Source organism: Vidua chalybeata, assembly GCF_026979565.1.
Source record: "Vidua chalybeata isolate OUT-0048 chromosome W unlocalized genomic scaffold, bVidCha1 merged haplotype SUPER_W_unloc_5, whole genome shotgun sequence".
Lineage (NCBI taxonomy): Eukaryota > Metazoa > Chordata > Aves > Passeriformes > Viduidae > Vidua > Vidua chalybeata.
Genome location: NW_026530340.1, coordinates 142952 through 167464, shown reverse-complemented (window position 1 = coordinate 167464; position 24513 = coordinate 142952). Strand labels below are relative to the sequence as shown.

Sequence of the window (24513 nt, the reverse complement as noted above, 5' to 3'; positions counted from 1 at the left end):
TGTTGTTGTCAATCAATGTTTGATGTACTCCCTGATTCTAGAAAGTTCTTCCTCTCTGTAACCCCCCCATTGGTTCACCTGCTATAACCACTCCTCCTCTGTGCCCTCATTGGTTCCTCATATGTCACCCCATTCTATCTCCTCCCCTTGACCCATTCCCCATTGGATAGTTTGTACCCCAACCATGCCCATTCCTTCCCTCTTATATACCCAGTCCCGCCTTCCCTCAGGGCTCTCAGAGTCTGCTCCCTCCTTGAGTGTTGGTCTCCCTACTCCCTCCACCTTCCCCTCGTCCTCTGCCATTCCGACCATAAACCCTCAAGGATTACAGCTGCTCGAGTGCCCTCTCGTCTATTTCGGTGGAGCTATCCGCGAACCATCGGCCCCTCCCCGCGGACCAGTCAGCCGAGGATCTCCCCGGCCTGACTGGGCACCCGGGCAGCCCGAGGGGCGGCGGAATTTTACACTCCAGGGACACAGCCTGACCAGCAATGCCAGCAGCAGGATTTGCTGAGCAATGGCCCTTGGATCAAGCAAAACATTTCCAATCAGGGCAGTCCATTTGTACAGATGGGGCTACACTCTGGGGGTACAGCCAAGGCCATGTGGTCACAGCAGGCTGAGCTCACAGTAGGCTCTGGGGTCACAGCGGGCTGAGGTCACAGCAGTCTCTGGGGTCACAGCAGGCTCTGAGGTCACAGCAGACTAAGGTTACAGCAGGCTCTGAGGTCACAGAGGTGCCAGAGCCCCGTGGCTGCACAGCACCACAAGGACCGAGCAGTCAGTCCTTGAGCACAGCTGTTGCGGCAGCAGCGGCGGTGGCAGCAGCGGTGCTGACATTGGGACAGCGGTGTCAGGACAGTGGTGGCAGCAAGAGCTGGGGACTGGCAGAGGGCCGGGCACCATGGCCCTTGCTCTGCGCCTCTTCCTCCCGCTCCTCCTGGCCGTGGCCCTGCCTGCCAGGGCTGCCCAGGCTGCTCCGCTGCAAGTGCGGGGAGCAGGTGAGCCGGCAGCCTGGCTCCCCTTTCCCGGGACAGCGCTCCCTGCTCCCTGGGAAGCGCTGGGGGATGGTTTTCCCCTGGGCTTGAGGGAGGGTTTCCTCTGTGGGAGGGAGAGAGCCCCCGTGGGGGCTGGGCTGCTCCAGCCGCCCTCCCAGGGATGTTGCACAAGGCAAGGAAATCGTGTGGAGAGTGACCAGGAGCCAGCTCAGAGCTCCCCAGGCCCCTGTGCAGCTTTGGCCATGGCCATTCACATGAGGCTCCCATGGCCTTACCCGGCCCCCTTGCCGTGCCCAGTTCCCAAAGGCACAGGGGGATCCCAGCACACCAGGAAATGGTTCTCATCTGTGCTCCCTTCTAGATGAGCATGCTAGGAAGGCTTCTCCAGCAGCTTGGCTTCATGCAGATTTCCAGCCTCTTAAGCCTCCTGCAGGTATGCTGTCAATGTTCCTAAGAGAATAATCATTGGCAACCTGGCAGGAAGCCGGTGACAGAAGCTCCTGTGCCTGTTGAGTTACAGGTGTGTCTGCAGGGAAGACTTTTCAGGCTCCTTTCCTGGTTGCTGCACACAAGCCCAGCTCCCATCGCAGGGGTGAGTAGTGTGTCCCTGCTGACCCCACAGGCTGAGCCCTGCTTTTGTGGGATCCATTCCGGGGGAAATGCAAATACATCTCTTGAGCTCCTCCAAGAGGGAGGCACAACCCTACAGGAGACAGTAAGTCCCTGGAGGCATCCAAACACATGGAGAGGACACTGAGTGATGTGGAGAGACGTGGTGGTGGGTGCATTTCCCTCAGCCCTCCCCTGGGACTCAGTAGCCGGGGCATTCCCTGTACATCTGGACACGCCGTGCCCGGCACAGCGGGAAGGGATCCATGGCAGCCTGGCTGCCCCGCTGCTGCTTTCACGGCCTGCAGGGCTGTTTCCCAGCCTGGCCTGGCTGCAGCTTCTCTCCAGCCTCTGCAGGAAGGCATTTGGCAGCGGCTGACAGGGAGCCCAAACTGCACCATGGGCCACGCACACCCTGAGATCCCCTGCAATTTCCTGGTCTCTGAGCACATCTGGAGGGGCAGCTGTTTGCAGGAGGGAGGGCCCTGGAGCAGCCCCAATAACCTGGTCTTTAGCCTGAATCTCATCCATGAAATAGACCAGCATTACCTCCTGAAGATGCCGCCTTCCTGTTGGGAAACAGCCCCGCCTGATCCAGCTGTCCCTTTTCCCTTCTCCAGAGATGGACAGAGAGGCTGTGCTGAAGGCTGAGTTTCCCAGAGGAAGCAGTGGCTCATTGGCAGCCTCTGCTGCAGGAAGGGAGGTGATGCCAGGCACAGTCACTGGAGGTAATTGCTGTGTCTCTGGGCCTGAGCCCTGCTGAGGCTTGAGCTGCCCTCTCTGCTGCTTGGCAGTGTGGGCACACAGCATTACCTGAGCCCCTTGCAGTGCTCACTTCCCCATAGAAGGCGATCCCAGCACACCGTGGAACATTTCCTATCTGTTCTCCTTTCTAGGTTGGGACCGTGACTTGCATCATTTGGAAAGACTGGCAAACCATGGTTTAAGGGTCTTGGAGCTTGGTGAAGGTTGGTTATCAGCAACTCTTTCCTAACAGAGTGATCATTGTCCAGAGTAATATTCATGTGTGATTTCCTTTAAGATGCTTTGAAGTTTGATCGATTCTGGAAATCCTGTCCTCCAAATTTCTACTCTTGTGCTCAACAGTGATCCCACAGGATCGCTGTCAGTGGGAGGAAGGAGCATTTGGCTGTCCATCTTCCACCCATGTGCAATGCCAGTGTGTCCTTCCATGTTGTGTGCTCTGTGCAGCCAGGGAGAAGAGCAGAGAGGGAAGGGGCTGGGCCCAGGGCTGTGCCCCGGGGCTGTGCCTTTCGCAGCTCCTTTGCCGGCCCTAGGGAGCCTGAGCTGCTCCTGCTGCTGCTGCTGCTGCCAAAGCCTGGCCCTGCCTGGGGCTGGGTTTAGAGCTGCTGGCAGCTGCAGGGAGTCCTTTCTGCCCCGACTGCCCAGCAAGGGGCTCCTTCCATCCCAGTGTGGGGCCGCCGCAGGCACGTGGTCCCCCTGCCCCTGCTCCTGAGTGGGAGGCAGAGCTGAGCGAGTGCCTTGGAAGCCACCAATCACCCAGGGGCACTCACTGCCACTCTGGCCTGAAGGAGAATCTTCAGCAGAGACACAGGAGCTGTTCTGTGCTGCCTTTCTTTGCAGCTGAACGTGATGATGAAGATGATCTGGATTCCCAACCCATACCCATTACTGAGCCTCAGGGAGATGCTGAGGGTAGGTCAAGGCCTTTCCCCCTGGGAGAGCTGCCAGCTCAGAGCCCAAAGCTCAGCCAGGGGGGCATCGCTGCAGGTGCCAGGACAGAACCACGCACGTGTGTGCCCTTGCCCTGCGCCATCCCCTCAGTGCTCCTGCGGCTCAGTGCTGCCCGTGCAGATCCGCAGAGATGACAGAAGCTTCTGTGGCTGTTGAGTTACAGGTGTGTCTGCAGGGAGGACTTTCCCAGGTCCTCTGGTGGATGTTGCACATAAGCCCGACTCCCATCGCAGGGGTGAGTAGTGTGTCCCTGCTGACCCCACAGGCTGAGCCCTGGTTTTGTGGAATCCATTCCTGGGAAATGCAAATATTTCTCTTAAGGTCCCCTGAGAAGGAAGAACAAACCTACAGGAGACAGTAAGTCCCTGGAGGAATCCAAACATCTGGAACAAATCCTGAGTGATGTGGAGAGACAGCATGGTGGGTGCATTTTCCCCAGGCTTCCCCTGGGACTCAGCAGCCAGGGCATTCCCTGCACATCTGGACACGCCGTGCCCGGCACAGCAGGAAGGGATCCATGGCAGCCTGGCTGCCCCGCTGCTGCTTTCCTGCCCTGCAGGGCTGTTTCCCAGCCTGGCCTGGCTGCAGCTTCTCCCCAGCCTCTGCAGGAAGGCATTTGGCAGCAGCTGACAGGGAGCCCAAACTGCACCATGGGCCACGCACACCCTGAGATCCCCTGCAATTTCCTGGTCTCTGAGCACATCGGGAGGGGCAGCTGTTTGCAGGAGGGAGGGCCCTGGAGCAGCTCCAAAACCCTGGCCATTTTCCTTGTCTTCATCCACCCTTTGACAAGTATTGCTTGGAGCAGAACAGCACAGCACAGAGGAATTATGGCATGCAGGCTCAGGGGTTTGGGTACTGGGCAGTCCTGTGCCAAGGGGTGGCAAGGCCCCAGCTCTGGGGGAAACAGAGACCAAGGACCTCCTGTCCCTCTGCACCGTGCTGCCAGCTCAGCAGTGGAGCACAGCACGGGCTCACGCTCCCCATTGCTCCCACAGATGCAGCCGGCACCTCAACACATGCTGACAAGACCTGGAAAAGCATGAGAAGAGTTTTCTGCTGGGGAACACCTTGTTTGGTTAAGTTGATGGCCATTGTGCTTGGTGCAGCACTTTGCCTGATGATTTGCTCTGCTGGAATCTGGTATTGCTGGAAGAGAAAATGGTGAGTGTTTTGGTGATCTCCACCTCAAACAGCTTCCTTTAATGGCTGCTGATAGTCAGGGAACATTCCCAGTGAGGCTACAGTGGAGTTGTGGCCAGTCTGTGGTTGTCCAAAGAACTCCGCTGAGGGCTCTGCTGCTGCCCAGTGCTTTCATTGGCCTCTTCATTGCTGGGCCTTGTCCTGGGGGGCCCGCTGGGGCTGCAGCCAGTGCTGGCTCCCACTGAGGCTGCCTGGCCAAGAGCAGCCCCGGGGGCACAGGGCACAGGCAAGGCAAGGTGGGGAGAAGAAAGAGCAGGGACGAGATTACCCTTGAAAGGCAGTCGCGCTCTGGGGCCCGCTCCTGGCCAGGGATCCTGCCCAGAGCCGTCCCCTGCTCGCCGGGGCCTTGAAGGGCAGCTGTCCAGCTGGGCCAAGGTGTGCCAGCAGCTCCAGCCGGGCTGGGGAGCCTTGCCAGCTCTGGGCCCTGCTGAGCAGGAGGGTCCCAGTGTGCCACTGGCAGCTGGGGGCCTCAGCCACTCCTCTCTCCAAAGGTGCTCCTGCCCATCTTCAGAAGACGAGCCTAACAACTCCAGCAAAGAGAACTTGACCCGTCTTCCCAGCTCTTCACTTCTGTCCCCATCTGCCCTGCCGCAGCTGCAGCACCCTCTTGAGCCCTTCCCCAAACTCACCCCTCCACAACAAAACCCTCCACCCCTGAGCCCCCTGGTCCTGTTCCCCAGCTATGACTAAAGGTGGGCAGGCCCTGTCTGCCAGGGCATGGCTTGGCCCACATTTTATGTTCAAATAAAAAAATAGAGTTGTCATAGATATGTCCGGGTGGTACCACCAGTGTGATAAACTGTGGTAATTTGTTTGTTCATCAAAAGAATTGGAATATTAAAGGAGGAAATATAAAAATTAAAGTATAAGGGACTAGCCTGCTTGTTAGGAGATAGGGGAGGACAAAAAAAAAGCAACTGCTACAAACCGCAAGGCTATAGACATATTGCAAAACCGCAAGATCACAAGTATGATTAATCACCATATAGGGAGCTTTTCGTAGCTTTTTTGCAGACACAGGCTAAGGATGTCGGGGGATGGCCGGAGCTGATTGTGAAATCAGCGACCACCAGGCAACGGCCACCGGACTAGACAACGTAGGAGTGCTCCGGGTACGCCCATCACTGTCCAGAACCGATTGTGAAACCAACGATCACCTGCCTCGACACAACGCAGAAACGACGCAGAGGGATGCTCAAGCTACGCACACCGCTATCGCAAAAGACACGAATGAAGAAACCTCCAAGAAACTATAAAAGAGACTGAATAAGGGGAGTGGGACGTGGGGCACTGCAGTGTGGGACACTGCAGGAGGGGTGGTTAGGAGACCCCTACCCACCCAGCGCTGTTTTGCTTGCTACTGCTTGCTGTAATTAATAAAATTCTAATTGACCTTAAAAAGGCTGAATCAAATGATTCGCCTCAATTTATCACAGGGGTCTCATCAGCCCCTCTAGAAATCTCAGCCCTCATTCTAGAGAAGCTGCAGACTCTATAGAGAAAGCTTACCAAATTGTGTTATGAACAGTTTCCAGGTGTTCCCCAGAGACGCGGGCAGGGCTTTCCTAGTTCCCATGGCAACACTAAAAGAAAACTACTAACTCTAGCTAAGTACCGATATTGAAATGCTAATTAGCTAATTGCTCTGTTTGTTTTCTCTAAACTACCTGGGGACAACCAGCCCCCCACCACTCCACGCTGCCACTCTGAGACTAACATGCAAATAAAAACCCCTTAGGATCATGGGAGTATTTTTAGGAGGGAAAAAATAATATAAATCAGAAACTGAACACAGTAGAGGAATCCAGGCAAATGCCCTAGCTGAGGAAGAGGGAAACACATCCCCTGATTGACTGTTAACTGTCGCCATCACCTAAGAAGGAACAGACTATATTAGGCTCTGAGAAGTAGGGCGATAGAGAGACAGAGAGCCCTGGTGCTGCCACCACGGAAGGAGTGGGGACAGCTGTTGTTCTGGACTTCAGCAACAGACTCTGCACACCACGCCTCCTCATCCTCGGGCCACCGGTGTGCCACGAGGAAAGGAGAAAGGACAGCTGCTGCTCGGGACTCCAGTGACCGACTCTGCACGCCGCCTTCCTTCCGGCTGCCTGGGAAAGCTACGACCGCGGGGGTGAGCTCTGCGTCGAGCCCCCTGCCCAGCTGATCTTTTTAATAAAGAGCTGAACATTAATAAAGGCATTAGCCCTGTTCATTTCAATGCTAATATGTCAGCTTTGGCTGCTCACTATGACACTGAATACCCTACAGAAAAGGACTGGCCAAGACCCAAATGTCAGTGGTAAACTCTGCAAGATTGCATACAGTGAATAAAGGAGGAAGGGATGAAATTGGCTATTTTTATATGATTTGCTGATACTGTGGTGCAGAATGCTTTGTCTGTTATGTGAGAAATAAAGTGATTAAGGCTGCTGGGTTTTTCGTGTACCAGACAATCCACAAGCTGCAAGATTGGCTGAACGTGTGAAGGGGTTGTTAAAAGAGCAGTTGAAAGAATGAGGAGATGGGAACCTGTCCCCATGGAGAAGCCATCTCCCAGATGTGCTCCATGCCCTTAGCAATGGCCCCCTGGGGAAATGGAAACCCCCTGGCTGTGCATGGCTGCTCCCAATTTGCAAATACAGCCATGGACAGTGAGACTTGGACTGCCTGGGAAATTGTTCTGGCTGTGATGGCCCTGGCAGGGCCAGCCCAGAGGCTGCAGGGCTGGACCTTCATGCACTGGAATTAATGAGGATAAATCAAAAGCAAATGAGAGTTAACAGTACAGGAACAGGAATCCAGATTCCTCCAGGACACTTTGGTTTGATAACTGCTCACTGCAGCTTGGCCTTGCAAAGTGTGCAGGCTGTGACATCACAGGGTGACTTTGTGACATCACAGACTTCTGTGACATCACAGCACTGCTGTATGGCATCATGGGGTGACATCATAGAGCTGGCGCTGTGACATCACAGAGATGGCTCTGTGACATCACAGGGGCAGTGTGACATCATAGGGACAGTGTGACATCACAAGGGCAGTGTGACATCATGGGGCAGTATGACATCACAGAGTGGGCTGTGTGATTTCACAGAGATGGCTGTGTGACCTCACAGGGCTGTGTGACATCACAGGGCTGTGTGTCATCACAGAGATGGCTGTGACATCACAGGGGCAGTGTGACATCATAGGGGCACTATGACATCACAGAGTGGGCTGTGTGACATCACAGAGATGGCTAAGTGACATCACAGGGACAGTGTGACATCACAGGGCTGTGTGACATCACAGGGCAGCTGTGTGACATCACAGGGGCTGTGTGAGGTCACTGGGGAGGTCACTCCACCCCTGCCCCCCCTCACAGTTCCCCCAGAGAAGTCCAACGCTGCTCGTGCACAGCGGGGTCCCCTGTCCCCCCGGGTCCCCCCGCCCCCGGCGCCGCAGCCTCCCCCAGAGGATGTTCCACGAGATCGACCCCAGAGCCTGACACGGGGACGGGGGACGGGGCTGTGGGGGGTGGGACAGGGGGACAGGGACCCCCCGGCAGCGTCCCCGTGTCCCCCAGGGCCAGAGCCTGGGCCAGGGCTCCTTCACCCTGTTACCAACGAGGGCTTGAGAGCGCTGAAAAATCCCCAGCAAGGGAGCAGCAAAAACCAGATTTAATATTAAGTGACAGCACCGCAAAGTTCCTTGGCAAGAGTCACTCTGCTCCTGAGTGGACACTTCAGGCAGCGCAAGGAAACAAAGCAACAACAAAACCAAACAAAATCCAGGCAATCAGACCAGAAATTAGCCAATAACTGAGGCTTTCCTTCCTCTGGAAAAGAACTGTCCTCGGCCAGACACCCATGGCCACAATCAGGATTTCACCTCCAACACTGCCTGTTGTGACAGACTGGAGGAGATTGTTGGCTGGAAACATTTCATGTGTGGGGAGGAAGGGGCAGGTGCAGCCTTGCCCTGCCCTGGAACCCCAGCCCTGCCCTGCCCTGGAACCCCAATCCCCCCAGAGCCTCTATCCCAGCCCAGCAGTGGCTGCCAGTCCCTGGCACAGCACAGGCAATGCTCCACAGCCACCTCTGGAGCCCCAGCCCAGCTCCAGAGTGACCAAATGACCCCAAGTCCCACCTGGGGAAAGGCCCAGGAAGACCAAGAGGTATTTAAGGCTGACCACAAGGCAAGCACACATCTGGACCCTAAATCCTCTTGGAATTTCTATCTGAACACCACTGGAATCCAGGAGTTGGTAGCTCTGTGTGTGCTTCTCTATATCTTATTTTTCTCTCTTTCTGTGTCTACTTCTACTTCTGTCCTCTTGAAAATGTTGATTAACTTAAAATTGAACAGGCTTAGAGTTTGTGAACTTGAATGGGCCAAGTTAATGCATTGAAAACTGTTTTTTGTTGACTGAATGTCATATTAAACCTTTTGACAAAGTTGCTCTGATTTTCTAAATTTCCCAGTAAAGGCTGTTTTTTTGTTTGGAGCTCCTGAGAATCCCTTGTGGGTATTTCTCCAGTGCATCCAAAACAGAGGACACAAATAATGGTAATTTCTTTTAAATGTCTCCTTGAGTGAGTTTTTTAGTGGATGGGGGTCAGGGCTTGTGTGTCCTGCTTGGCACAGCCCAGGCAGGGCTTTCACAGCCCCATCCCACACTCCATTTCCCAGCTGGAGCCGCTGCTGCCTCTGAGTTCTGCTGCCCCAGCCCCAGGGACGCTCTCCTTGTCTGCCCATTCCCCCACGGTCTCTGGGCAGGGATGGCCTCAGTGGGGGCTGCTGACATCCTCAGCACCTTGGAGGCTGCTGCTGAATTTTACTGCTCCAGAGGCTTCTTCAGCCTCCAGCTCTTCAGTTCAGCAATTCAGTGTCCCACGGCTAATTAACATTCAGAACACCTTAACAAGCCAGGCCTCTGGGAATAATTCAAGTTTCCAAATATTTTGTGGTTAAGTAGAATTCAGAAGTGTATTCAAAGTAAGTATATTATATAAAAAGACAGTGAGAAAAGATATTTTTAGATTCTGTTTAGGGTTTTTTTTTCCTGTTAATTCATTGATATGAGCAATCTCCAACTGACACTGAATCCAAGAACCTCCTCATGCAGTTGGAATAGATATGAAAATCAAGACCCTTCATGGCTGACAATCAATCAGACTCTGTCCCTACCCCCACACCACCATTGCCCCCATCCAAGCCCTGGCACTCAGAGCAGCCTTGTGCAAATCTGAGCTCCCTCCAGCCCAGGCTGCACCTGCAGCTTTCAGCTCCTTGGCTCCAACTCCCACCTGCTTTCCCTGGAGAAGGAGCTGCCTGAGACACAGAGGGATGTACATTTCTTGTCAGCCAACAAAGCCAAGGGAAGGCACAGCTCCATCCAATGCAAAAGTCATTCCTCTGCTGGCTATTAAATCCACTGTGCACAGCAGACAGTCTCAGAGCAATGGAAAACACCTTCTGTGCCCAGCACAGATCCTAAGGTGCCCCCAAACCCTCCCTGCCCCGATTCTGCCCAGATTTGCTCTTTGCACACACGAGTCACTGGCTGAAGTCAGGAGCTCCCTCCATGTCCAGAGGGAGGAAAAGAGGGAAAGTGGATGAAGAGCTCTCCTGTGCAGAGCCAAGGTCCAAGTGCCCCTGCAGTGGGAACCACAACTCATCAGGTTTGTGTCCTTTGGGCTCAGGGCCTGGTGACACTCAGAGGCACAGAAAGGTTTCTTGCCAACAAACACAAGTTGAACATTTGAACAGTTTAATCACCATCACAGCTCTTCCCTCAGCTCTCTGGGATGTCCCAGCAGCATCTGACATGTCCCCCATCCCCAAGGGATTTCTGTACAGGAACAGTTTTAGACAGAGACATAAGAAAAGATAATTCTGTAATAGAAGAAAATATAATTCATATTTATTTGAACATTGGAAGGATTGGGCCAATCCCTGACGTTCCAAGCATGAAACCAGTCCATTGAGGGAGACTTGAATGACCAGAAAGCATCTGGAGGAGGAAGTCTGGGTGCAACGGGAAATATATAGATCCACCTGCTCTAAATGAAGAGATGTCCTTAGACACAGCCATTTAAAAAGGAGAGTTGAAAATACCTGAAAGAAGAAGGAGAGGAAATAATAAACAGGATACTAATGGCACAAGTAGATGGGAAGAGCAGTCTTTCTTCTCCTGCCATCAGTACACTTCCAGGAAATTCCTGTTCCTAGAGAGAAAACTTTGCCATTTCTTAACAGTTCTCAAGTGACACAGAAAATAAAAATGTGCCCGTATACTAATAAAATACAAGATATTAAAACCTTTGCCCCTTTCCTGGCAGATATCAGCTGTGTGCCCATGAACAGGCAGTGCCATTTGTGTCCTGAGGTGCTGAGCTGGGATTGGATCTCTCAGAGAGGAGCTGAGGGAGAGCAGAGCACCTTGCCAGCTGCAGGTCCCTGCCAGCCCCACAGGGCTCCTGTGCCATCAACATCTGCTCTGCTCCAGGCTGAAACAGGGCCCAGCACGGTGCCGGGATCATCAGAGAGCTGAGGTGTGTGCTGGAATTCCATGCCCTCGCCATGGCTCAGCAGCCCTGCATTTCCCTGCTCCAGCCTTGGTCTCCAGCACAGCCATGGAGGCTCTTTGGGCTCCTGAGTGTTCCTGCAGTCCCCAAGGGCAGCTGAGCTCTGCCTTTGGCACAGTCAGCCCTGGCCAGCGCAGGCCACACTCAGCAATTCCTTGTCTGTGGCCGGCCTTGCTGCCAGCCCCGGCAGCGGCTGCGTGGCCCCTTGGTGGCCCTGTGCTGGCCCAGCCATGGTGCCACAGCCCCTGTGCAGGCCCAGCCCAGGACAGGAGCATTGCGGCTGGGAACGGCCCCTGTGCCGTGGTGCCCACGGCAGCCTTGGGGCTCTGTGCCCCATGGCCTCCCTGCTGGGCAGCCTCTGCCAGCTCCTGCCCAGCCCGTGGCACCTGTGGGGCTGCACAGACAGCCCTGCCCCGGGCTCTGCCGGCCTCTGGGCCAGCAGAGAGGCCGGCCAGGGCTGGCCATGGCCGGGAACAGGCCCTGAGCCCCGCAGCAGGATGGAGCTGGGCCACAGCCAAACTCAGCCCAGGCCAAAGCTGGGCTCAGCAGCCAGGGCTGCCAAGGGCTGGGGACAGAGGCTGGCGCTGACAAATGTCCTGGGCCCCCTCCCTGCTGTGTCCATGCCCCCAAGGGCACAGAGCAGCCTCCTCTCTCGGGCACTTGCCTGTTTTCAATGCCTTGCACAGGCGCTGGCCCTGCCCCACAAGGCCTGGGCTGAGTCCTGCCCCTGCACGCTCAGCCAGGCTGAGATGGACACTGCTGGTTTCTGGGCCAGGCTCTCGGAGCCCAGCCCAGCTCCCTGCAAGCTCTGCCAGCTGCCCTGAGCTCTGTGCAGCACCAAGGGCCTCTCCCCAGCACAGCCCAGCCGCCTCTGGCCCCACAGCTCTGCTCAGGCCAGGCTGCTCTGGCCACTGGCCCCACGGCCTCAGCCCCTGCCAAGGGCACAGCAGCAGCTGCAGCTCAGCCAGGACTCAGCCCCAGCCATGGGGGAAGGGGCTTGCCCAAGGCACAAGGAGGCTCCCTGGCTGCCCTGCTCCCCTTGGCCTCAGCTGCTGAGAGCTCTGCAGCCCCTGCTGCCATCCCATCTGCCCAGGCCAGCACAAGAGCCCCGGCCTTGGGGCCCTCCAGAGCTGCTCCTGCTCCAGGCCCAGGGCCCATCCCAGAGCCGGGGCAGCCACAAAGCTCTGCCCATTTCTGCTCATTGCTGCTCTGATGGGGATAGATCCTCAGCCCCTTGGAGGTTGCTGATGAATTTTCCTACTCCAGAGGCCTCTTCTTTCTTGAGCTCTTCAGTTCAGGAATTCCATGAGACAAGCTCATAAATATTTGTTCAAAATACCCAAGAAAGAAAAAGTGCTCGGAATAATTGAAGTTTTCAGTTCTTCTGTGGTTAATTAGACAAATTTCAGAAGTGTATTCAAAGTGAATCTACTATATTGAAAACAATGCAGAGAGAATTGTTCTTTTCCTGTTTATGGAGTGATATCAGCAATGTCCAATTGACATTGACCCCCAGCACCTTCTAATGCAGTCTGAACAGATAGGAAAATCAAAACACTTCATGGCTGCACAATTTAATAACAATCACACTCTTCCCTGAGCTATGTGCAATGTCCCAGCAGCGTCTGGTGAGTCCAGCATCCACAAGTGATTTCCATGCTAAAATTGATTTTACGGAAACGTGGTTCTGCGTTAGATATAAACACAATTAAGTTCTTGTATCAGGATGCTCGTCCTGGAGTGGGGGCAAAACAGCTCAAACAATTCCTGATTTGCAAAGCTGTCAGTGGTGGATGGAGAAGGGAGGTTAGGCTGCTTTTGGTGTTGAGGAAATGCTGAAACCAGCCTGACTCATTTCATCTCCTCCTGGCCTGGCTGATCTCCCCTCTTTCCCCTTCCACCCACTGGCTTTTGTCTCCCACCAGGCCCCCCGGTGAAGAGCCTGGCTCTGTGTTCTCCATCCCCTCCTCGCTGGCACTGTCAGGCTGGGATGAGGAGCCCCTCAGCCTTCCCTGCTCTGGGCTGGACAAGCCCAGCTCCCTCAGCCTCTGCTCACAGCCCAAGGGCTCCAGCCCCACCTTGGAGGCCCTTCCCTAAGCCTGCTCCAGCTGCCAGACATCTTTCCTGCCCTGGGGAACCCAACCCAGGCCACAGGGACCTGGATAACCCCCGTCCGTGATGTCCTGGTCACACAGCCCTGTCCCCTTTTCCCCGTGTCAGGCTCTGGGGTGGATCCTGTGGAACATCCTTTGGTGGAGGCTGTGGCTCCAGGTGGGCCGGGGGGATAGCGGGGGACAGGGACCCCGCTGGGCATGAACAGCATTGGAGTTGTTGGGAGAAACTGTGAGGGGGAGCTGGGGTGGAGTGACCAACCCAGTGACCTCACACAGCCCCCCTGTGATGTTACAGCCTGCTCTGTGATGTCACAGCCTGGTTTGCAATGTCACAGCCCATTCTCTAATGTCACACAGCTGGTCTCTGATGTTCCAGCCAACTCTGTGATGTCACAGTCTGCTCTGTGATGTCAGACCTCTGCCCTGTGATGTCACAGCCAGCTCTGTGATGTCACAGAGACAATCTATGATGTTGCAGGTGCTCAATGACCTCACATAACCCCCTCTGTGATGTCATAGCCCACTCTGTGACCTCATGTTACCAGATGATAAATTGTCTCCACCAGGTGAGCTGACACCTGGAGCTTGTTCTCCAAAACCCCAGGCCTGTGGAAACCACACAATGCCCATTGTGTGAGAAGGGGAGCTGGAAGTTCACCAGCCTCAGTGTCCTGCCAGCTCAGCCAGGCCCACGGGAACATTGGGGTCCACGACCACCAGGGACCACCAGAGAGACCCCCAGGACAGAAGAGAGCATGGGTAAAGGGGAGGGGAAATATGTTAATGATTTTGGGGAAATGATTATCAGATGTGTGTTTAGTCCAGGACAATCAATGAATATGTGTGCAAAATACAGAATATGAACAGAAACTTTCCTGCACTCAGCACGCTCGGCTTTGGGAGGAGCTATCCCCCGTGCATCCGGCTGAATAAAGAATGCTGCTTCCTAATGCTGCATTGGTGTGAAGGAGTTTTCTGTTTCACCGAATTTTTGGTAACACTCCACTCCCAAGGAAAGCTCTGTCTCCTACTGCTCACAAACAGAGAAGGGCTGGTGGCAGATGTGGGGGTCGGAGGCTGCCTGGGGCACAGTGACCATGAAATAATCAAGTTTTCAATGTCCTGTGAAAGAAGGAGGGGCAGCAACAAAACTTCCACACTGGAATTAGGCAGGGCAGACTTTGGCCTATTTAGGATGCAGATTTGGGGAGTACTGAATCAGGGACTGAATTTTAAGGGAAACAGCCCTTAAAAACAAAGGGGTCCAGGACTGATGGACACATTTCAAGAAAGTAATCTTAAGGGGAAAAGAGCAGCCTGTCCCAGTGTGGCAAAACATGAGCTGGTGAGGAAAATGACTGCCCTGGCTGCCCATGGAGCTTTTGTGGGAACTCAGGAAAAAAGGGCCGGCAACTCTAGAAGTGTTTATGGATGTTGTTAGGTCATTCAGAAAGAGAAGTTGAGAGGTGAAAGGTCAATTAGAGCTTAACTGGGCCACTTCTGTGAAGAATAATTGAAAACATTTCTATAAATAAATTATTAGCAAAACCTGGGATAAGGAGAACCTCTACTCTTTATTGGATGCAGTGGAGAATAGAGTAACTAAAGATAAGGAAAAGGCCGAGCTACTTAACACCTTATTTGCATTAAATTTCAATATTAGGACAGGTTATCCTCAGGACAAGAGTTCTGAGCTGGCAGATGGGCACAGGGAGCAGAACGGGCCCCTGTAATCCAGGAGGAAGCAGCTGGTGACCTGCTGGGCCACTCAGATGCTCACAGGTGTATGGGATGGGATGGAATCCATCCTAGGGGGATGAGGGAGCTGGTGGATGAGCTCCCCAAGCTGCTCTCCATCATTTCCCATCAGTCCTGGCTCAGCAGGGAGGTGCCAGAGCACTGGAGGTGCCAATGTGAGCCCATCCCCAAGAAGGGCTGGAAGGAGGATCTGGGCAACTCCAGGCCTGTCAGCCTGACCTCGGTGCCCGGCAAGGTTCTGGAACAGATCACCTTGAGAGCCATCACAGGGCAGCCACAGGACGGCCGAGGGATCAGAGCCAGCCAGAGTGGATTTGAGAGGGGCAGGTCCTGCCTGAGCACCCTGATCTCCTTTTATAGCCAGGTGACCCAGCTGTGGATGTGGGAAAGGCTGTGGATGTGTCCATCTGGACTTCAGCAAAGCCTTTGACACTGTCTCTGACAGCATTCCCTGAAAAAGCTGCAGCCCACGGCTTGGGCAGGTTCCCTCCTGGCTGGGAGATGGAAGAGCTGGCTGGAGGCTGGGCCCAGAGAGTGGTGGGGATGGTGCTGCATCCAGCTGGTGTCCAGTCCCTGCTGCTGTCCCCCAGGGATCTGTGCTGGGCCCAGTCCTGTTTCACATCTTCACTGATGATCTGGCTGAGGGGATGGAGCCCACCAGCACCAAATTTGCAGATGACACCAAGCTGGGTGTGAGTGTGGATCTGCTGGAGGGCAGGGCAAGAAGACACAGCCTTGAGCTGCACCAGGGGAGGTTGAGGCTGGACAAGAGGAAGAAGTTCTTCACAGAAAGGGTGAGTGGGCATTGGAATGGGCAGGCCAGGGGGGAGGTGGCAGAGTCACTGTCCCTCTGCAGTGGCACTTAGTGGCATGTCTGGGTGACAAGGCGGTATTAGGGCATTGGTTGGACTTGATGATCTCCAAGGTCTTTTCCAGCCTGTTTGATTCCGTCATTCTGTGATGATTGGGACACTCTGGGGCCATTGTGACACTGCAGGGCCTCGTGGCACTGAGAGGACCAGAGTGACACTGTGCAGCCCCATAGAACCAGGGCTCCATTGTGCTGCTCTGGGGCCAAATGGAACCAGGGAGTCCCCCGTGACACTGGGTCCTCGTGGAACCACAGAGGCCATTGTGACACTGTGGGGCCTGGTGGAACCCAGGGGTTTCACCATTTGGACACTGTGAAACCAAGGAGAGCATTGGGAGAGTCCAGGGCCCAGTGGAACCAAGGGGCCGTTCTGACACTGCGGGGCCTCACGGAACCAAGGGGACATTGTGACACTGCAGGACCTTGTGTAACCAAGGGGCCACTGTGACACTCTGGGGCCTCAAGGAATCTGGAAGGCCGTTGTGACACTGTGTGGCCTCGTGGAAACAAGGAGTCCATTGTGACACTGAGGGGACTTGTGGAACCACAGAGAGCATTGTGACAGTGTGGGACCTCATGTGACCACGGGGCCTTTGTGACACCCTGGGGCCCCATGGAACAAAGGGGCCACTGTGAAACTGGGGCACCAACGAGAACATTGTGACAATGTGAAGCCCCATGGGACAAAGGCGTCCATTGTCACATTTTGGGGCCCCATGGAAGCAAGGAGACCAGTGTGAGAGTACAGGGCCTGGTGTAACCACAGGGGCATTGTGACACTGAGGGGATCCATGGAACCAAGGACATCTTTGCAGATGATACCAAGATGGGTGTGAGTGTTGATCTGCGGGAACATGGGAGGGCTCAGCAGAGAGACCAGGACAGGCTGGATCCAGGGCCCAAATCCAACAAGGTGAGGTTCAACAAGTCCAAGTGCCAGGTCCTGCACTTTGGCCACAACAACCCCTGCAGTGCTCCAGGCTGGGGACGGAGGGGCTGGACAGCAGCCAGGCAGAAAGGGACCTGCAGGGACTGATGGACAGCAGGCTGGACATGAGCCAGCCGTGTGCCCAGGTGGCCAAGAAGGCCAATGGCTCCTGGCCTGGATCAGGAATGGTGTGGCCAGCAGGAGCAGAGCTGCTGTGCCAGCACTGATCTGCCCCCAGCTCTGCACACAGACATTGCTGCTGCAGCTCCAGAGAAGGCAACAAAAGGGCATCTCTGCAGAAAACTTTGCTGGGACATCCTTGAGTTCCATTAAAGCCAACGAGAGCGCAGCCCCTCATTGACACAGTCTGTGGCCACAGGGAAAGTGAAGAGAAACAAAATGAGAAATGGCACAATGACATTGATTGTGAAAAATCTGTAACAAGTAAAACAATGGAAAAGAACCTCCAAAATTAAACCAACAAGGACTAGGAAAGACGACATTTATTACAGGTGATCTACAGAAACTGGCCAGGAGTTTAATGTTTCTGAAAGCATCCAGTCATCAGTCTCCAGACTGCAGCCTTGAGCTCCTGGTTCCTCAGGCTGTAGATGAGGGGGTTCAGGGCTGGAGGCACCACCGAGTACATAACTGACAGGGCCAGATCCAGGGATGGGGAGGACATCGAGGGGGGCTTCAGGTAGTGAAATATACCCGTGCTGAGGAACAGAGAGACCACAGCCAGGTGAGGGAGGCAGGTGGAAAAGGCTTTGTGCCGTCCCTGCTCAGAGGGGATCCTCAGCACAGCCCTGAAGATCTGCACATAGGAGAAAACAATGAACACAAAACAACCAAAATCTAAACAGGCACCCACAGCAATGAGCCCAAGTTCCCTGATGTACGATTTGGAGCAGGAGATCTTGAGGATCTGTGGGATTTCACAGAAGAACTGGCCCAGGGCATTGCCACGGCACAGGGGCAGGGAAAATGAATTGGCCGTGTGCATGAGAGCATTGAGAAAGGCACTGGCCCAGGCAGCTGCTGCCATGTGGGCACAAGCTCTGCTGCCCAGGAGGGTCCCGTAGTGCAGGGGTTTGCAGATGGACACGTAGCGGTCGTAGCACATGATGGTCAGGAGGGAAATCTCTGCTGAGATGAAAAAGACAAAAAAAAAGAGCTGTGCAGCACATCCTTTGTAGGAGATGGTGGTGGTGTCCCAGAGGGAATTGTGCATGGCTTTGGGGACAGTGGTGCAGATGGAGCCCAGGTCGCTGAGGGCCAGGTTGAGCAGGAAGAAGAACATGGGCGTGTGCAGGTGGTGGCCGCAGGCTACGGCGCTGATGATGAGGCCGTTGCCCAGGAGGGCAGCCAGGGAGATGCCCAGCAAGAGGCAGAAGTGCAGGAGCTGCAGCTGCCGCGTCTCTGCCAGTGCCAGCAGGAGGAAGTGGCTGATGGAGCTGCTGTTGGACATTTGCTGTGGCTGCACATAGGCACCTGTTCATGGAGAAAGGACAGAGAAGAGTTAGAAGAGATGCCTGTAACTAAAATCAAAGCCATTTCCCATACACCCTCCCCAGGAACACACACAGACACCCTTTCCTGTTCCAGAGTTCTGGGGTTTTCTTTTTAATATCCCACCATGTCTCTTCTGGTATTCTTGGATATCAGAAACCCTCAGCATTTCTGCTTCCTCCAGAAGCATTTATGCTTCCTCCAGGGAGAACAGAGCAAGTTGTGTGAGGCAAAGTGATGAGAGGAGAGTGAGGGGAGATGGTCTATCATTCAGACCTGTTCAGAGTTTCTCTGGGCTTCAACCTTTTTCCAGGTGAGGATGATCAACGTCCCACATTTTCCCTAAAAAAACCCCAGGTACTGTTGAGAGCAGATGGATCCAGCACAGCTCAGCTCCACATTTGGAGCCAAGGACTCACGTTGCTCATTTCACCAAGCCAGTAGCATTTTCAATGTCACAACACCTCTGCCTTTCCCCATCAATCTCATAACTCAGAGATGCTCTAGGACAGGTTTGCACCCTGGATTGAAGCTCCCAGCTTGGACTGGAATCTCAGGGAGATTTCCAAGTGTCCTTCTGATGGAATTGGATGAAGGGAGGTGCAGCTCCTTCCCTGGCTACACTGCCAGCATTGCCCAGAGCTGGGCCCTGGGGACAGCTGTGTCACCCTGAGCCAGCTGTGCCCCCTGCCAGAGCCCCCAGTGCCGGGCAGCTGCTCCCAGCCCTGTGCTCTGCAGAGGGAACTGGGCCCGGGGCTGCAGAGCTGCCCCACGGCTCTGCTGCAGCTCTGCCTGCACAGGAGGGGCTGCACGCCTTGGAGCCCCGGCCCTGAGGGCAGAGGCTTGGCTGGGGGCACAGGAGGGAGGGGGCTTGTGCAGAGGGAGGGGCTGCACTGGAGGGGATCCTCTGCACATCTCTAAACTCTCCCTGCCACAGCATTTCTGGGTTTTGTTTTCTCTCCTTGCCTGATCTTCTCTCTGCTTCCTGGAGATTTTCCTCCTGCAGGTGTTTCCCTGTGCCTGATCTCTCTGTGCCAGCACTCCCAGACCCCAAATCTCTGTGCACTCTCCTTGGCCTGACAGAACCCTGCCTGTCTGCAGGGCACTGGCTGGGGGCAGGTTCTGTTTGCAGCTTGGAGAAAGGACAGCTCAGACTGAGCCTGATGGCTCCAGCAAAGGTGATGCTGCTGCTGTCCAAGGGCAGAGTGCCTGAAAACACATTAGGGATCTCCTGTGAACCTACTGATCACTAAAAATAACAGTTCGGATGTCACATGCACTTGACAAAATGCATAATTTATAATTCATAATCAAGCTTTAATATTTATCTCTCCGTCCCTGCCATTCTCCAATAGTAGGAAACTGAATAGAAAATCTTTGGGAATTTCCTCAATTCTTATCAAAATCCTTGTCTTGGAAATATTCTATGACTGATCAGAACCCCTCAGCATGTCAGAGCTTCATGAGCATTTCAACTGACCCGCACCAGAACTACTCAGAGTTGTACTCACAGGTCTGTGGGCATTGGCATGTTCCAGCTTGAGGAGATCACTGCAGAAGCTGCAGCTGCATTGTCCTGCAGCCAGAGGTTCCTGTGCCAAGGGCTGGCAGTGATTCTGCCCCAGGCACTTCTCAGCACCTTCCCAGTCCTGACTGATTGAAGCTCTCTGTGCCTCTGGGCTGTGCCCGCGCTGGCTGCAGGCAGTGCCCCAGCCCTGCTGGGCTGGGAGAAGAGCTGCTCATCCAGAGAAATGTGCTTTTGAAGCTCTGCTTGCTTACCAGCATCACCCTCTGTGCCAGGAGCCCGGCCCAGCTCAGCAGCACAGACACAGCACAAGGACTTGAATGAGCCTCTGGGACTTTGTGCTCAGGCCCTGAACATCAGGCCCTGAGAGGGAGCTGAAGAAACCTCTCCAGAACTCCAAGTCAGAATCCAACTCCAAAGTTGCTTTGACTTTTAATGGGTCCCACTGAGGGACACAACTGAGAAAGTGTCCCCAGGCCCCAGGCAGAGCAGAGAACTGGAGGCACTGATGACAGGTGGGGACAAAGAGAAGGCAAGTCTTGGTGGCCTGGGGCACAGCAGGGTCTGTGCCACCAAGGGCTGTCAGGAGACACCTTATCCTGAGGCCCTGGGGCCTCCTGGCACAGCCCCAGCCAGGCTGGGCACTGGCAGCCCCTTGTCCTGCCCTCAGCATCCCCCCCTAGCCCACATCCCAGTGGCCTCAAGGATCTGCTGGAAGGAGTCCCTGGGGAGCCTTGCTCAGGAATGGCCCTGGGGGCTCCACAATGCTCCCAGGCACTGCAGGTTTTTCAAAGGACTTTGGCTTTGGCTTTTGCCTTGCAGTCTCTGAGAGCTTTCTGCAATCATGGCCTCCAATTATCTGCTGTAATTAGTCCCTGGAGAGGCTTGGTCAGGAACAACACTCAGTGGGGCTCATTAATGCTTCAAGGTACTTCAGTTCTTTTTAGGTACTTGGTGTTTCCCTTTGGATACAGACTCTGTGAGAGGTTTGTGCAATCATGGCCCCAATTATCTGCTTTAACGAGTCCCTTGAGAGCTCTGTACTAACACTCAGTGGAGCTCATTAATACTTTGAGATACTCAACTTTTTCCAGGTACTTTGGGTTTTCCTTTCCACACTGAGAGGTTTTTGTGCCATTTTGAGTCTCTGAGAGGTTTTTGTGCCATCCTGGCCTCCAATTCTCTCCTCCAAGGAGTCCATGAGGAGCCTGTGTTGGGGATGGACCTCAGTGGCACCCATTAATGCTTTGAGACACTTTGGGGTTTTCTTCTGCCTTGGACTCCTGGAAAGGTTTGTGCAATCTCCTCTCAGGCCCTGAGGTTCCAGGGCTCAGCTCCAAATGCACCACGGTGCTCATTAGGATCAAGCAAGTCCTGACAAACCATGGCTCTGCCTTGATTTCCCTCTGCTCTACTGCAGTTCATCAGGAAGTTTTCCGTAGTGGTTTTGGTTCATCAATTTGAGATTTCTCGGCCAATGCACCAATTAGTGTGGTGGGTTCAGTGCTGGCTAATTACCTGTGCACTCACTAGAATATACTTACTAATTTCCAGCGCTAAGATAGGATTAGGAGAAAAGCAAAATAGGCTCAAAACTTTAAAAGGATATTGAAGCAATATGCAGAATAAATAAATAGACTCCACAACCTGGGGTAGTTATGAAGTGGGTATGTATGTCAGTGCTCCTACTTGAGCTGGGCTTTTTGTAGGACTTTTGGCAGCCTTGTCTTGCTCAGCTTGGGGTGAATGATCCTTGTCAGTCTTGCTGGTATCATTTCCTCCCTTTCCTCCAGGGGTTTTAACAAACTTTTCAAGGAAGGACAACAAAATATTTTGTTTACACTGGCCACCCACAACAGCCATTTTCCTCATAAGTTCTTCCACAAGTCCCTCAGAGGAACCAGTGTCCAAGCTGTTCCAAGAGTTCCTCCAGAAAGAACAAGTTCCTCAGAAGAGGGATGTAACCAAAAGTGTGTTTTCAGTCATCATCTTCATGAACTGTGATAAACAGGTGGGGCAGTGTTCTTTATCTCTGCCATGACTCAGCCCTGATAACGCCCTCCAGGGGCCATCTTCTGTTAATGGGCCATTGAGTGTCACTGCAGGACTGATAAAATTACATCATCCCATTGTGGGATGCTCCGCCCAGGGGGAGGAACCAAGCATTCCTGCCTGGATATAATCTCACCCTTTCAACACCAGGAGCACCTTGCCTACTGGATTCCCAGAGGACAAGAGCTCCATAAGCACCACTGGACCTTCAGAGGAAGATCAGACCCTTCTACAGGATCAACCCTTTGACAGAATCACGTTCTTCACTCTAGCCGGACTGCAGCCACCATTTCATCAGACTGCTACCACCTCCCTGACCAACGGCGTGTCAGGTTATATCCTGACTCTGTCAGATTAAGCCAGTGTTTCTGGATCATTGCCTTGATCTTAATATTCTTACTAAGTCGTAATTCTGGCTTAAATTCTCCCCCTGATTTGCTCCAAACCAGTAGAAAACTCAATGAGCTCATCTCTTGTTTCCCTCCCAGAACAGAATTTCCGATTCCCAGACCTTCACCAAATGGAGGAGGAGGCTGCAAGGAAGAGGAAGATGTCCCAGGACACCCAGGCAGGTGAGGAGGAAGTCAGTGTCCCTTTCCCCCTCTCTCCTGCTCCATCTCCCAGCCCAGCACGGTCACTGGCTGCAGGACAACCCCGCTGCCGACCCCATCCTGCCGGGGATACACTGGGGGGATCTCCTTCCCCTTCCCTCTGGCACGGAGGCAAATCCCATCCTCTCCTTGTCCTTCCTCCCGCAGACAAGGAGCTGAGGATGGAGACCAGGGAGGACAAATCTCCACGGCAGAACCTCATGGAAGAGGTCGTTTTGAGCAGCACCATGGCACAGGAACACAAAGGGGAGGAAAATCCTTGGAGGTCCCACAGGAGGAGGGGCTGCAAACTGAGCCCAGGGTGCTCTGAGGAGGAAAGACCCACCCGGTGCCAGGAAGGTGGACAGAGCTCCAGCCAGAGCTCGGAGCTGGTGGTCCATGATCAGATTCACCATGGGAAGAAGCCCTACAAGTGCTTGGAGTGTGGGAAGAGCTTCAGGCAGAGCTCTGACCTGATCCGTCACCAGATGATCCACACCGGGGAATGGGCCTACGAGTGTGGGGAGTGTGGGAAGGGCTTCAGCTGCAGCTCTGCCCTCATCATCCACCAACGCATCCACACTGGGGAGAGGCCCTACGAGTGTCCCGAGTGTCAGAAGAGGTTTCAGACCAGCTCCTGTCTCCTTCGTCACCAGCAGATCCACACCAAGGAGAGGCCCTTCCGCTGCCCCGACTGTAGGAAGGGCTTCAACCGCAACTACAACCTCGTCACCCACCGGCGCATCCACACTGGGGAGAGGCCCTACGAGTGTCCCCAGTGTGGGAAGAGCTTCACCCAGAGCTCTAACTTGACCAGACACCAGAGGAGGCACCGGTAAGGGAAGCCCTGCAAATGCCCCAACTGCAGGAGGAGCTTCATGCACTGCTCCAGCTTCAACTCCCATAAGAGAGCCCACGTTGGTCAGAGCCCTGGTGACCCATGTTGCCTGTTATCCATGCTGGGAAGACAACTGTACATTCTCCTGGCCCTGCCAATGACCTGATGTGGGATTGAAGAATATGAGGGCCTGGCCATGGCCCTGTCATTACATTCACTCCCACCTCAGGTCATTGCCAGGGGCAGGAAAGGGACTCTCTCTCTCCCTGAGGATAAGGGTGTCCTTTCCCAGCAGGAGGAATTACGTGGCCGGAAGACCCAGTCAGTTATTTTGTATTTTTCCCTGTAAATAGTTTTCTTTATCCCTACTGCTATCAATATTGTTTCTGTTCCTGTTTGTTCCTTGACTCTTTGCTGTTCCCAATAAATTGTTCTTATCCCAGCACGGGATCACAGGGACTCACAGGGGTTCCTGACATGGGCAGAGTGGGAGCTTTAGGCAAAGTTTATTAGAGAAGCTCCTGTCGGGTCAGGAGGTACAAAAAGGACCCCCTATAGCCCCTATAGATCCCCAGATACCTCCAGAGGCCTCCAGGCTTTCTAAACTCCTTTTGTGAGGGGAGCCGTGGAGCAGCAGGTTCCAATCTCTGTCCCCGACTTTTCAAGAGCTGATATGTAAACAATTATAAAGGTGTAATTAAACCTTTATAGAATTTGTCCCACAGGATTAAGAATGGCAAACCAGTGTTGGGGGTTGGGTTTTTTCCTTTCTGTTCGTTCCTTATAATCGGCTGCTGATTATCGGCTGAGCCCTTATTTTGGGAGGAGGATGATCAGAGCCGCTGCTCTTGGGAAAGGGAGTTTCCACTGCTGCTGCTGGAGCCTGGCCCAGAGTTGCTTCTTCTGCCATGGGGTGAGCCTCTGCTCATGAGAACAGCCCCTAAACTGGGACCTTATTAACACCTGCCCCACTAAAAGAGAGGCCTATCCCCATCTGCTCGGGTGCCCGGGATCCTGAGCTCGGCTCTCCCTGCCCTGCTGGGAGCCCCTCACCCCCTGCCTGCTGAGACATCCTGCCGGCCCAGCTTGCTGCTTTCCCAGAGTCCTGCTGGGGCCCCGGAGCCGGCTGCCCCCAGGGTTTGTGAAGCGGAGCCTTCTTCCAGCCCTTCCCGCCTTGGGACAAAGCCGCCATGGCCGCGTGCTCCCCGAGCCCGCGCCGGAGCGCCC

General features: G+C 54.2%; 3 protein-coding genes and 1 pseudogene across 5 annotated transcripts in view; 2 read left to right on the top strand and 2 right to left on the bottom strand.

The window, feature by feature from the left end:
- The window catches only part of LOC128782904 (zinc finger protein 271-like), a 510341-nt pseudogene that overhangs the window by 382244 nt on the left and 103584 nt on the right, over positions 1 to 24513 (bottom strand).
- LOC128782932 (uncharacterized) lies at positions 794 to 5934 on the top strand. Of its 3 annotated transcripts, none has more exons than XM_053933487.1 (10): positions 794 to 1001; positions 1360 to 1431; positions 1519 to 1590; positions 2228 to 2335; positions 2504 to 2575; positions 3213 to 3284; positions 3487 to 3558; positions 3645 to 3680; positions 4322 to 4487; positions 5018 to 5934. In XM_053933487.1, exons 1-10 carry the CDS (start codon positions 905 to 907, stop codon positions 5214 to 5216), a joined length of 966 nt encoding a protein of 321 aa, XP_053789462.1. In that variant the 5' UTR covers positions 794 to 904; the 3' UTR covers positions 5217 to 5934. The 3 variants fall into 3 exon arrangements, with proteins under 3 accessions (XP_053789462.1, XP_053789460.1, XP_053789463.1); XM_053933485.1 differs by having other exon boundaries at positions 3645 to 3743; XM_053933488.1 differs by lacking the exon at positions 3645 to 3680.
- LOC128782955 (olfactory receptor 14J1-like) lies at positions 16776 to 18279 on the bottom strand. The gene is made up of 2 exons (XM_053933532.1): positions 17484 to 18279; positions 16776 to 17396 (listed from the first exon to the last, which is right to left on the bottom strand). Exons 1-2 carry the CDS (start codon positions 18238 to 18240, stop codon positions 17308 to 17310), a joined length of 846 nt encoding a protein of 281 aa, XP_053789507.1. The 5' UTR covers positions 18241 to 18279; the 3' UTR covers positions 16776 to 17307.
- Positions 20874 to 24513, top strand: part of LOC128782930 (zinc finger protein 551-like) — a 113287-nt gene continuing 109647 nt past the window's right edge. The window contains exons 1-2 of the mRNA XM_053933481.1: positions 20874 to 22430; positions 22617 to 22678. Of these exons, the coding sequence (XP_053789456.1) occupies positions 22319 to 22430; positions 22617 to 22678 (174 nt within the window). The 5' untranslated portion in view covers positions 20874 to 22318. The remainder of the gene's footprint in view (positions 22431 to 22616; positions 22679 to 24513) is intronic.

Bases quoted from the DNA above. Each gene is read 5' to 3' on its own strand.
- LOC128782932 (XM_053933485.1), top strand. From the start codon at position 905: ATGGCCCTTGCTCTGCGCCTCTTCCTCCCGCTCCTCCTGGCCGTGGCC. The intron at 1,591-2,227 runs GTGAGTAGTGTG...TCCCTTCTCCAG, and splicing joins GCCCAGCTCCCATCGCAGGG to AGATGGACAGAGAGGCTGTG. The intron at 2,576-3,212 runs GTTGGTTATCAG...CTTTCTTTGCAG, and splicing joins GGTCTTGGAGCTTGGTGAAG to CTGAACGTGATGATGAAGAT.
- LOC128782955 (XM_053933532.1), bottom strand. From the start codon at position 18,240: ATGTCCAACAGCAGCTCCATCAGCCACTTCCTCCTGCTGGCACTGGCA. The intron at 17,397-17,483 runs GTATATTTCACT...TGGTGCCTCCAG, and splicing joins CTCTCTGTTCCTCAGCACGG to CCCTGAACCCCCTCATCTAC.